Source organism: Arachis ipaensis, chromosome B5, assembly GCF_059453495.1.
Source record: "Arachis ipaensis isolate K30076 ecotype BB chromosome B5, ASM5945349v1, whole genome shotgun sequence".
In the NCBI taxonomy this organism is placed as follows: domain Eukaryota; kingdom Viridiplantae; phylum Streptophyta; class Magnoliopsida; order Fabales; family Fabaceae; genus Arachis; species Arachis ipaensis.
The window spans coordinates 20,415,578-20,429,012 of NC_142440.1; the positions used below are offsets into that span (position 1 = coordinate 20,415,578).

Genomic DNA, 13,435 nt, shown 5'->3' on the forward strand with positions numbered 1-13,435 from the left:
ATGTCATCACATTCAAACTCATTCAACCTCCATCCAAACCATCATCAAGCATAGCATTTATATACAATTAATCATACAATCACATCATTCAAACCTATCTTAAAGTCAACTTGCCTAAGCTTTGAGAAATATTACATATTACATAAAGAAAATCAAAACCAAACATTTGCCGATTCCCACATAACTCAAAACACCAAGCATAGCCACCAAGCTCAAAACCACCAAGCATCACTCCAACAAACTCCAAAACTCAATCTAACATCATACATATATCAAAATCAAAACCTAAGATTCAAAAAACAACTAAACACAAGAGTTTAGTGAAACCTTACCTTATCCAACAAGATTAGAGGCAAAATCCAATAATATTCCAATGCTAGATCACCCCTAAACAAACAAAATCACAAAACTTTCTCAAAAACCAAACCAAAAAATACAGAAATGTTAGGGCAGAAAACTGGAGTGCAAGTTTCGAGTTCTTACCAGATTTTCCTAGATAGAAACGAAGAGCTCGACGAGAGCTTCGTGTGGCCGCAAACGGCTCGTCAATGGCAGCTTCGTAGCTCAAGTTATGGCTCCCGGAAGGTGATGATGAATAGTGACAATGGGGTTTCACCCTCCACCATCACCTCTCTCTCTCTCTCTCTCTCTCTCTCTCTCTCTCTCTCTCTCTCTCTCTCTCTCTCTCTCTCTCTCTCTCTCTCTCTCTCTCTCTCTCTCTCTCTCTCTCCATCAAAATGAGCTTAAAGCTCATTAAACACACATATATATGTTGCATCTTGGGCCTGGTTTGTGCCCGATCCAACCCGTTAGCAGTTTTAGTCTGTTTTGGCCTACTTTGGGCCAAAACCTTTAAACACACATATATATGTTGCATCTTGGGCCTGGTTTGTGCCCGATCCAACCCGTTAGCAGTTTTAGTCTGTTTTGGCCTACTTTGGGCCAAAACCTTTAAGATTAGTGTCCAATTTTCGATTCTAATTTATTTTTTCTCTTCCAAAATATTAAATCAAATTTTTGAAATCTTATTTTCTTAAAACACGGTACCGGATAGTCTAAAGCTGGTACTGTCAGCTTAAGCACCGGTACACATTTTTACAAAAATCTTTCACAAAAAATACATTTTCCAACTCAGAAAAATTTATTGGATTCAAATTTCACCTTTGTATTTTAAAAAGAACATTTTTACATTTTTTAACCTATTTCGAGTAATTAAAAATTATTATTTTATTAAAACGGTTTTGCATAAAAAAACTCCGGTTCTTACACTTCACGGATCCAATTTTCGTTTGAGATAAGTTTGAAAGAAATTGAGAGTGCGGAAGCCAAGTTATGGCCGACCAAAGTTTGGTCAAAAATCAAATTTTTACAAAAATCTCCAAAACTTCTATTTTACCAACAACCTCAACTCAAACCAATGTTTTACACTCCAAGACAACGTTAAACACGTTCAACACAGTTTTCCAATTAATCCATACCTTCTACAACATACCAATTCTTAATCTCAGCAATTCCATTCCAACAATTCTTAACCAAAATAATGCAATTCATCAATACCTCAATAATTATAACTCAAAGTCATCATTCTCACCAATCATCATCTCAAACTTATAGCAAACTCAATATTTCACCAAAACTACTAACATTAGCAATCTCACAATATTCAACTTATCCTATGGTCAACTAGCCTACGTTTTCACGAAACATTATATATTATCTACGAGAAACCAAAATCATACTTTGGCCGATTCCTCCCTAAACTCGGAACACCTCAATTATCCACCGTTCCTCAAGCTCCAAAGCTCCAACTCCTCACCAATTGAATTTTCAGCTCCCAGGATTCAATTACAAGCTTCCAATATTCACCAATTTTATTCCGAATCACCCAATTCAATCTAATACAATCCAAATTCACTATAATTAACATATGATTTGCTAATTAATGATTTATAGAGGGTTAAGTAGTTTCTTACCTTATCCACTTAAAATTGGAGTAAAACCCAACAATTATCCACCGCTAGAGTATCCCTAAACCATCAAAATCACAAAATCTCTCAATACTAAAATCCAAATTCGTGAAAAATGGGGAAACAGAAAAATGGACACACAATAACAAATTCCTTACCAAATTGTTGGGAGTAGTTTGTAGAGAATTCTGAGACGAACGCATGGCCGCTGACGGCTCATCAATTGAAATTCTGGATAGAAAGTTACAAGGATTTGAAATTGAAAGTGGAATAAGGGGTTAGGGTTTGTTTTTGATTCTCCTCCCCCAAATCAAAGTTCAGCGTGCTTCAAATGAAAGAATGAGGAAGAAAAGGCTAAATTCTTATATTTATGAGGTTGACCACCAAAAATACTCTCGAATTATTTAAACGCTAACAAAAATACACTCGAATCTTACTATCGACAAAAATGCCTTCAAATAATTTAAAAACACAACAAAAATACCCAACAGTAAATATATATTTTCAAAAAGTACTTTAGAGATAGAATTTTGATGTAATTTTTTGCAAGCATGATTATAAAAATAAGATATTAATATACTTAAAATTTGGTAATTTTTCATTAAGTATATATTTTTTTATAATTTTTTTGTTAACAATCAATAATACTTTTAAAAAATTACAAAACAATATATACTTAAGAAAAAATCACTAAATTTTAAGAATAATAATATCTCATTTTTCTAATCATACTTGCAAAAAATTGCATCAAAATTCAATCTCTAATGTATTTTTTGAGAAATATATATTGAATGTTAGTTTTTTTTTGCAAGATTTTCTAACATTAAATATGTATTTCTCAAAAAATATATTAGAGATTGAATTTTTTGATAAATTTTTTGCAAGTATGATTAGAAAAATGAGATATTATTTTCCTTAAAATTTGGTGATTTTTCGTTAAGTAGGTATATTTTTTGTAATTTTTTGTTAACAACCAATAATATTTTTTAAAAAATCACAAAAAAATATATATTTAGAAAAAAATCACCAAATTTTAAGAATAATAATATCTCATTTTTTTAATTATGCTTGCAAAAATTCACATCAAAATTTAATCTTTAAGGCATTTTTTCAAAATATATATTTACTGTTGGACATTTTTGTCGCATTTTAAAATTATTTAAAAGCATTTTTGTCGATAGTAAAATTCAGCTGCATTTTTGTCAGCGTTTGAATAATTTGGGAGCATTTTTGGTAGTTAACCCTATATTTATATGGTGGGCCTTAGGTCCGGTCCAACCGGTTTAGTCCGTTAGCCCGTTTTTGGACCAAAAACTTTAAAATTAGTGTAAAAAATTGTATTTTAATTATTTCTCCTCTTCTAAATCATCAATTTTAATTTTTTAATTTCTTTAATAATAATTAATTTATTGGTTAACTACTTATTAATTACCGGGAGTTTACATCCATCCTATCCCCCTAATAAAAATTTTTGCCCTCGAAAATTTCGATCGCTTTACAAAAAGTAAGCGAGAACAGCTCCTCGTTATTTCCATAACACCTTGCTCACATCCACGAGATGCTCTTTGGTTCTTGTCCACACCAAACAATCGATATTAAGGTGATCAGTTTTAATATCTCAAATCCAATGCTTCGAATCTCTAAAAGTATGCTCATGAACATTTATACTATATATGTCAAACAGACATCCTAAATAGCATATACACATTGTCAGAGTATGCTCAAAAGCAGGTTATTGAAATTTATACACTACATCAAATCCTAAAGGTATCATTTAACCAATTATAAAATCAAGGCAGAATCTAATAATAGCAACATGAACAAGCGCAGAGAAAGTGTTTGTTGTTTTGTTTGTTTGGAGAATGAGGAAGAAGATGGGTAGATCTAGTGGAATGGTAGATTTTAAAATTGTGGTGGTGGTGGTTTTGGAAGGTGGTGGTGATTTTGGAAGGAAGACGAGAAATGAAGAGAAAAAGAGAAGGGGGGTATTTACGGAATTATAAATAAAAATTTAATGATTGGTCATTTTTGTTAAATAAAACTTATCTTATATGAGTATAATTTTAGTTTCAATTTTTTATGATTAGTTTTGTCAGCATTCGAATCTTTCATGGTCAGAAATGACTATTTATTCTAGAAAATATAAAGTATTTTTTGATAAAATATAATGATATTTTGATATTTTATTGATATTATAATATAAAATAAATTTTTAATGTCTTTTTTAATTATATAAAGTATTCAAAATATTTTTTGTTTTAATAAATAATAATATATATTATTTCTAAACTCATTTCAAGAATACATGTTAAGAATAAGATTGAACACGCTGACACATGATGTTATATATTTAGGTATGCTCAAATGTATTTGGTGAAGAATTTTCTATTTTTTATTAAAACACGTTTAAACACAACAGACATATATATCAAATAAATATTATGTCCAAAATGTGTTCGAGATACGAACATGATAATTTAACAAAATATCTGTAGAAAAAAATAAATAAAAGAGAGCAATAGATAAGTATGGTGGGTGAAAGAAGAAAATAATTGACACCATGGAATAAATAACTTTTTTTCCTGAAGAAATGACTTAAATTATACAAACAAAAGGTGCAAATTGTATTGTATAATACAAAGGAGACAATGAAATAAATGTAGCCAAAATAAATAGTTCAGCTTACACTGAATAAAATTATCGACATTAAAAGTTGCTTTTTTATTTTTTATGTTTTTTAAAAAAGACAAATTGGACTGCACCCAGCGACCGAGGAAAATCCGGCAGTTATATATATATATATAATATAATATATTATATTATATTATGAGGCTTATACTAATATTTTGAAATTTAAATCTTTTAAATTTTAAATTTTTATTTTAGAGGATAAAATGTGATCTCTTATTTTTTGATAGTTTCTCTCTCATATTTTTTTTATTTTTTTGGGTTCGATCTTATAAAATAAATAGTGAAAGATCACATTTTACCTTCTAAAAAAAATTTAAAATTTAGAAAATCTAAATACAAAATTTTGATCTGGCTTAGGATTTGCCGATGATGGCGTGTAGCTTCACCTTGGCTTTATTGAAAATTATGGATTCAAATCGCTGTAGTAGTTTGCTGTCACAAATCACAAGGACAAGCATTTCTCTTTTATTTTCATTTTTAAGTGCTCTAGATGAAGATGAGAGTCATTATATATGTCCGCACTCCACATTTGACGTTTTAAGCATACATGAATTACATAAACGTTAAGAAGTATTCCCCATCTTCTCTTTATATTTTATTTGATCATCACTTCAATTTCATTCACGCACAGAAGAAAAGAATAAATAGACCTCTCTTCTCTTTGTGTGTGTCTCAAACATGGCTTCATCTACGGCCAACAACAGCAAAGAGATAGCCGCAGAGATTCCCACTGTGGTGAGGGTGTACAAGGATGGCACCGTGGAACGCCTCAGAGAATCCCCGTTCGTGCCACCCTCCCTTGACGACCCACAACTCACTGTCTCCTCCAAAGACACACTCATCTCACACGAACCCTCCATCTCCGCTCGCCTTTACCTTCCAAAACACACTCACAACAACAAACTCCCCATCTTGGTCTACTTCCATGGCGGTGGATTCTTATTTGAATCCGCTTTCTCTCAATCCTACCACTCTCACTTCAACTGCTTTGTCTCCCAAGTTGATGTCATAGTTGTCTCTGTAGAATACAGGCTCGCACCGGAACACCCTCTCCCAGCAGCATATCATGACTGTTGGGCTTCTCTTCAATGGGTTGCCGCTCATTATTCCTCTCCAAACCCACCCAACAAGGAGCCATGGTTGATCAACCACGGTGACTTCAGCAGAGTTTTCCTAGGAGGTGATAGCGCTGGCGGGAACATCGTTCACAACATGCTTATGCGTGCTGGCTCTGAGACTTTACCTGCTTCTGTCAAAGTGTTGGGTGCTTTTCTTTCCCATCCATTCTTCTATGGTTCACAACCAATCGGGTCAGAACAGGCTATTGCTACCCCTGACTACATGCTTAAAGTTTGGAACTTCGTGTTCCCTTGTGCCCCTGGTGGGATTGATTGCCCTATGATCAATCCAATGGCGGATGGGGCACCAACCTTGGCTGGACTTGGATGCTCTAAGATACTGATCTGTGTTGCCGGCAAAGACAAGTTAAGGGACAGAGGAATTTGGTACTACGATGCTGTCAAGAATAGTGGCTGGCTTGGAGAATTGGATCTTTACGAGGAGACTCAAGAGGACCATGTTTATCATATCCACAATCCTCTATCTCACGCTGCCTTCAATTTCGTCAAACGCTTGTCCTCTTTCCTTCTTGGATAGAATATAGATCGATCAAGTCAATAAAGAATATGAATTACGGTGCCGTCTGTGTGTGGTGGGGGGGGGGGGGGGGGGGGGCTACACTAATTCGCTGGCTATAGTAGCTATAAATGGACAGCCAAATGAATTGAGACATGTGACCAAAGGGATTGTTTTTCCTGCTTAGTTTTGGTTTTTAAATTTAATTGTTAAAGTAATCATCATAAAACTTACTGCAACTTTCACTTTATCAATAAGGTTCATTTTTTCAATAGCAACTATATCATTCTTTAATTCACTTGGATTAATCGTGTGGTCACCTTACTCGTTTGTTTAAGTAAATATCAGTGAATCCAAATTTTATCTTGTATATGCAACAATTTATTGGTCAGCAATAAATTTTTAAATAAAATTTAAATCTACAACAAATTGATCATTATCCTACCGAATTAAAAAAAAATCATGAAACATCTAAAAATATATCTTTCTTTATATATGGATCCAAAATTTTCAACCAAAAATACCTCGGTAAACACATCCTATTTAAAAAAAACAAACAAATAAAATATTAGTCGAAAAAATATATAAGTCTTGAGACATCGAGCTCAAAATTTGATAGGTATTTTTTAAAGGACATAGTATTCATCTAAAAAGGATTCATCAAAGAAAGAGGTAAGATTGATCGATAAGTCTTATCGAAGATGAGTAATAAGTGAAGATAATTGATAACAGTTACTCACGTCATATAAGGAGCGAGAACAATTACTTAAAGATTAATACACGTAGAAGTTGTATTTGAATTTGATTGGTCGAAAACTCTTATAAATAGATGTAGATTAGAAGAAACAAGGGTTGGAATCTGATATCAAAAAATACTATCGCACACTCATATTCCTAGCGAATTTCTGAGTCTGTTAAGAGCTTTTTTTTCTGTAGGATTTTTTCTATGTCTTTTACTTTCAATTTAAATTTTCTGTAATCTTTATTTTCTTGTAAATTTATTTTTCCAACAAGTTTTCTCTCTCCGTTTTCTTTTAAAATTCAATATTTTATATTTAATAATTTCAAAGTCCTTCAATCATCGAAGACAATTTTTTGCTTTCTTTAAATTAAATGTCATTTCATTCATTTTCAATCATTTTATTTTCAAATTTATTTGATTTCTTTTTTATATTTTCTTTTGTTATTTTAACCAATTGAAAGAACCTTTGATACACTTTCAAAAATTAATACTCACAAAAAGAGTAGGTTTCGCTCTCAGATCACTAGATATCAAAAGTTCCCTCAAACTTTTCTGACTTTGCCTCCTTAATCCTATATATATATATATATATATATATATATATATATATAAATAGGTACGCAAAGTGAGTAAATCCCCATAATGATCTTCGAGATTGACGCCATGCACCAAAATCGTCCCTAAGATTCCAATAGCATCAATTATGTCCCTAAGATTGGAAAATTTGCACCATAGTAGTCCCCGACCCGTTTTCCGTTAACGACGCGCTGACGTGGCTTGATGACGTGGACCTTTGGTGACACGTGTCAGTCAACGACACGTGGCATGCTGACATGGATGGGTATGCCACGTGTCACAATGCTATTTTGCCACGTGTCATAATGCTATTTGTCCACGTATCATCCACTATGTCATCGTTACATGTGCACCAAATTGATCCCTTACTTTGCATCAAATGACTCATTTTAGTCCCTGAAATTGAATGTCGTGCACCAAATTAGTCCCTTCATAAGTTTTTTCTTATTTTTTTATAAATTTAAAATTCTCAATATTTTTTTATATACTAATTTTTTATTATACATATTTTATAATAATTTTTTTAATTAATAATGTTAACTTGTATCATTAGAGTACATGTTAACTAAAACCAAAACTTTATTATTGCCTCTTGTGTTTATTTGTATCTGTTTTAATATTGTTCAAGTCATGGTTACAATAAGTACTTATATTAATTAATAGTGTAATATATGAAAAAACCGCCTAACTAAGTTATAGATAAAATGAATTATTATAATCGACAGTATAAATCTATCTTATTAATTTAGTGAGAAGTTAATTATATGGGAAATTGGACATTCTTAAAATGGATGGGAATAATAAATTTATATTAGTTAATAAGTGCCTTATCAAGTATTCCTAAAATATTTATTAAAATGTTAAATATTAAAAAAAATTGTACTAAGGAATATTATTATACTCTTAACTTACACTCTTTATTAAATCAATATCAATGTCACATAATTTTTTTAATAAAATATTGTAGAAAAAAATTGTATAATTAAAACTAATATTTTAAAAATATTTTATAAAAATACTTGTATTTAAATAACTTGTGAAAATATAAAATTAAAATTAGTGTATTCAAATATATAATGAGAATTTTAAATTTATAAAAAAAATGAGAAAAAACTAATGAAATGACTAATTTGGTGCATGACATTCAATTTCAGGGATTAAAATGAGTCATTTGATGCAAAGTAAGGGACTAATTTGGTGCACATGTAACGATGCCATAGTGGATGACACGTGGACAAATAGCATTGCGACATGTGGCATAATCTGACACGTGGCAAAATAGCATTGTGATACGTGGCATACCCATCCACGTCAGCATGTCACGTGTCGTTGACCGACACATCATCATACCGTTACACGTGACCAAACCATGAGGTGACACATGTCACCAAAGGTCCACGTCATCAAGCCACATCAGTGCGTCGTTAACGGAAAACGGGTCAGAAACTGCTATGGTGCAATTTTTTCAATCTTAGGAACATAATTGGTGCAATTGAAATTTCAGAAACAATTTTAGTACACAACGTCAATCTCGATGACCACTATAGGGATTTACTCACGCAAAGTAGATCTCCTAAAAATGAAAAAAAAAAAATAACTGCGTTCAAATACATGAATCTATCACATCAGACATTGCGCTGGATACTGAAAAATTTTAATTTCGTTGTCATCCTCTTTCTTTGCAAAACGCACAATTTTTAAATATCCTTTCTGTATTTGATTTTTTTTTCTTTTTCAATATTAATCTTGGTTGAAATTATGTAATACATCGTAAAGGTAAAAAAAAAAAAAAAAAAAGTAAAGTATCGTTTTTGTCCCCAACGTTTGGGGTAAGTTCTAAAATTGTTTATAACGTTTTAATCGTCTTATTTAAGTTACTAACGCTTTAAAATTGACTCAATGTTGTGCTACCGTTAGGGATCTGTTAACAAAATTGACGGCGGGATAAAATTGAGACGATTTTGAAACGTTAGGGACCTAAATATGACGAAAACATTAGGGACAAAAACGATACATAGAAATAAATTTTAGTTTTATCGTTCAATAATATCAATTTTTTACTGTACATAGTATTCAATTATTTTTTAATCACATCTAAGTAAATTACACTTAATCACATTAATTTCATTTTAAAAAATTTATTTTTTTTATAATTTTACACTTAAAGTTATAAGTTAATATAAAAATATAAAAAAATTTATTTCGAATGAAAGTAATGTGATTAAGTGTAATTTATTTAGATATGATTAAAAAATAATTGAATATTATGTACAGTAAAAAATTGATATTATTGAAGGATAAAATTAAAATTGATTTTTATGTATCATTTTTGTCCCCAACGTTTTCGTTCTATTTAAGTCCATAACGTTTCAAAATCATCTCAATTTTGTCCCACCGTCAATTCTATTAACGGATCCCTAACGGTAGGACAACATTGAATCAATTTTGAAACGTTAGGAACTTAAATAGGACGATTGAAACGTTAGGAACAACTTTGTGACTTACCCCTAACGTTGAGGACAAAAACGATACTTTACTCTAAAAAAAATTTACCGTCATTAGTTTTGCCTTTAAGTGTTATTAACCTCAAATAAAAAAAGTTTAGGGTAAAGCATGTGTTTTGTCCGTAATATTTACATTTTGGAAAAGTATAGGGTACCAACATATTATCTGCCAATTTATTGCCAACAATAATTAATTATTATATTTTAAATACATATATAAAGAGACACATCCAGAAAATATATCTATAAAGATACTTCTATTAAACACAACCATAAAAAAAATATTTTTATTAGACACATCCATAAAGACACTTCCATAAAATACAGTTATAAATAAGAGTTGGCAGAAATTGGCAGATATGCTATTGGTAACGTAGCAGAACTGATATTTTTTCTTCAAAAATACTCCTAACTTTTAATTGCATTCAATTTTACTCCTAACATTTTCAAATTTAAGCAAAACTACCCTAGACGTTAACCTGATCTAAATCACTAATGGAGCTTGTGATCTGGTAGTGTGAAAATCTGATGCGGCAAACACAAACAAACTTGTTATTTTTTAAATTAAAATTTAATTTTAGTAAAATAAAAAATAAACTTAAACCATTACAAAACCCTAAATTCTCAAATCTTTGTAACGGTATTCTCTCTTCTTCATCTTCTTTATTGGTCTCTCTCTCTCTTTCTCTCTCTCTCTAATAACGGGTAAGCTGGGTAAAAGTCATGGTTTTCCAAAGTTCTGTGTTGTATAGAGGAGATGTAGGCATTGAGGAATACTGATGTGCCATTGCGGGAAACCTCCTGTTCTGAAGAAATTGAAAACTCCAAATAACCCAGGATACAGATTTTGGAATTGTGTAAATTTTGATGTAATAAATTTCTGTTTTTGTGGGATTAGGGTTTTTGGATTCTTGTGGAATTGAAAATTTTGGTTTGTGTGTAGTAATTAAGTGTTGGATGATGTTGTTGCAGATTGGGAAAGATTGCTCTTTCTTTGTCTAGGCAGATTGTGAGGTAGCAACAGAAGAAGATTGTAAAGTTGCAAGATTGAAGATGAAAATTTGTACCTTGAAGACTAAATTAGCCTATGCCAACTGTAAATAAGAGATTGTTGCTATGTTTGTAATTATAGGATGGATTATAATATTTTTCTTGTTGTATTTGTTGTGTAAAAATGGGACCATATTGAGGCTGTCATATTAAAGGAATGGGTGATTTTGGGAAGGGGTTGAGGCTTGGAAGTATTGCTGTAACAAGTATTGTCATTTGTCTGTAAATTTCAACTGATCGGCATATGATGTTTCAAAAATGTCCCTGAGTCGAAAACTATTCTTTAATGTTAAACCAAAAATTTAGTCCATTGTGCACATTGTACGCTTAAGCCATTGACTCCCTAGTACTACTCTATGCAATTTCACCTTTTTAACATGGAAACATCTATTGTTGCTAATCTTTGTCACGTTAAATTCTCACATTGTAAGATCATTCAACTTTGTTAGTGATTTAGACTGGGTTAACGTCTAGAAATAATTTTACTAAAATTCAAAAATACTAAAGATAAAATTAAATGCAATTAAATGTTAAGAGTATATTTGAAAAAAAAAATACAAACATTAAAAAAAAACATATTTTTCAAAAAATTTAATATAGTAGTAGCCTTGCATTGCCACCAAAGACAGAAACGTGGCATATATATATATAGTTAAAATTTTATTATGTTGAATACTACCATAAAAATTTTATAATTATCTTCACATGAAGATAATTTTATTTTTCTATTAGATTATAAATTGTATGGTTTAATTTTAATTTGTTATAAAAAGTATTTTTTTTTAAAGTATCCCTAAACAAACAAAATACACTTTTTAACACAAAAATCTTTATAAAAAAATGATTTTAACATCTTCAAATAAATAGGTGCCATTTATTATTACTAAATTAATTAAAGATAGCAAAGTACATATAATCATGGCTGATAAATTAATTGTCTTTCATTGTCTAAGAAAATCAGTAACATGCTTGATCAATCTCTTGCCTTTGTCAGTGTGGGGATGGAACATGTAATAAACATGTTGCTCTCCTTTCTCTTCGAACAATTGCACTTGCCCTTTCCAGCCACTGGCCCTGACGGCCTCGTAATACAAAACAGTTCTATCCCTAAACGATACATCATCGCCGGCAACCGAAATGAACATCTTGGAGCAACCAAGGGTAGCCAAGCTGGGTGCCCCAGGAGCCATTGGATTCACCATGGGGTTGTCGATCCCACCAGGAGCATCAGGGTACACAATACCCCATGCCATATACGGCAAACTTTTCTCGAACCCTTCAATTGGTTCCGACCCAACTGGCTTCGAACCACAAAAGTAAGGGTGGTTCATATATGCACCAATGATTTTGACACCGTTAGGTAAAGGCTCAACACCGGCACGCATGGCAACGTTGTGGACAATGTTTCCACCGCTGCTATCACCCCCTATGAAGATCTTGCTGAAATCCCCGTGGTCGATGAGCCATGGTTCACTGATAATGTGGCTGTTTTGGGTGGCCTTGGCATGAGTTGCAGCCCATTTGAGACCAGCCCAGCAATCCTCGTACGCTGCAGGGAGATAATGCTCTGGGGCCTTTCTGTGTTCCACGGAGACAATCAAAACATTTGCTTGGGATGCTACGATGTTGCAATATTCATGGTGATGTTCTGAAAAGGCTGATTCACGGCAGAAGCCGCCGCCGTGAAAGTAGACCAAGATGGGGACTTTCTGATCATTGGCGTTCAGTTTGGGAAGGTAGAGTCGAGCAGAGAGGAGGGGGTTAATGGAGAAGACAATGTCTTTGGAGGAGACACCGGTTTCAGGGTCATTGAGACATGGTGGAGCCCTCGGCATGTTTCCAAGGCGTTCTGTGCTACCATCGTTGTAGACATTTAGGAACGTTGGGATTTGTAAAACTATTTGCTTCATGCTGTTGGTGCCTTCTATGGATGCCATTTCAAAATGTTTTATTCCACTCTAAGTCACTATGACAATGTCTCTTAAGGGTTATATAATAAGTTGATGATTATATTCACCCTTCTTGATGTTGTTATATAATAGTTATTTTGGTTAATTGAAAGATCTGATGAACATAAATGAAATACAATACATTCATTCTGAAAACATGGTAATGTTATTTCTGGAAAGTAGAATATCTGCTCATGTATCATATGAATGGATTATGTTATTTAATTTGGTGCATGAACCTTTTCTCCGTTTACAATATTTCTTCCCTTTTATAAATTTTCTTGATCTCTTTCCTTAATGAGGTACATACGGAGATACCTT

The 13,435-nt window shown here is 32.1% G+C and overlaps 1 protein-coding gene and 1 pseudogene across 1 annotated transcript; one reads left to right on the forward strand and one right to left on the reverse strand.

The window, feature by feature from the left end:
- Positions 1–5,097: 5,097 nt before the first annotated feature.
- Positions 5,098–6,571, forward strand: LOC107640320 (2-hydroxyisoflavanone dehydratase). The gene has a single exon (XM_016343851.3). The coding sequence runs from the start codon at positions 5,337–5,339 to the stop codon at positions 6,312–6,314; it is 978 nt and encodes a 325-aa protein (XP_016199337.2). The 5' UTR covers positions 5,098–5,336; the 3' UTR covers positions 6,315–6,571.
- A 5,472-nt stretch (positions 6,572–12,043) lies between these two features.
- LOC107643260 (2-hydroxyisoflavanone dehydratase pseudogene) lies at positions 12,044–13,170 on the reverse strand (annotated as a pseudogene).
- Positions 13,171–13,435: the final 265 nt, after the last annotated feature.

Bases quoted from the DNA above. Each gene is read 5' to 3' on its own strand.
- LOC107640320 (XM_016343851.3), top strand. From the start codon at position 5,337: ATGGCTTCATCTACGGCCAACAACAGCAAAGAGATAGCCGCAGAGATT.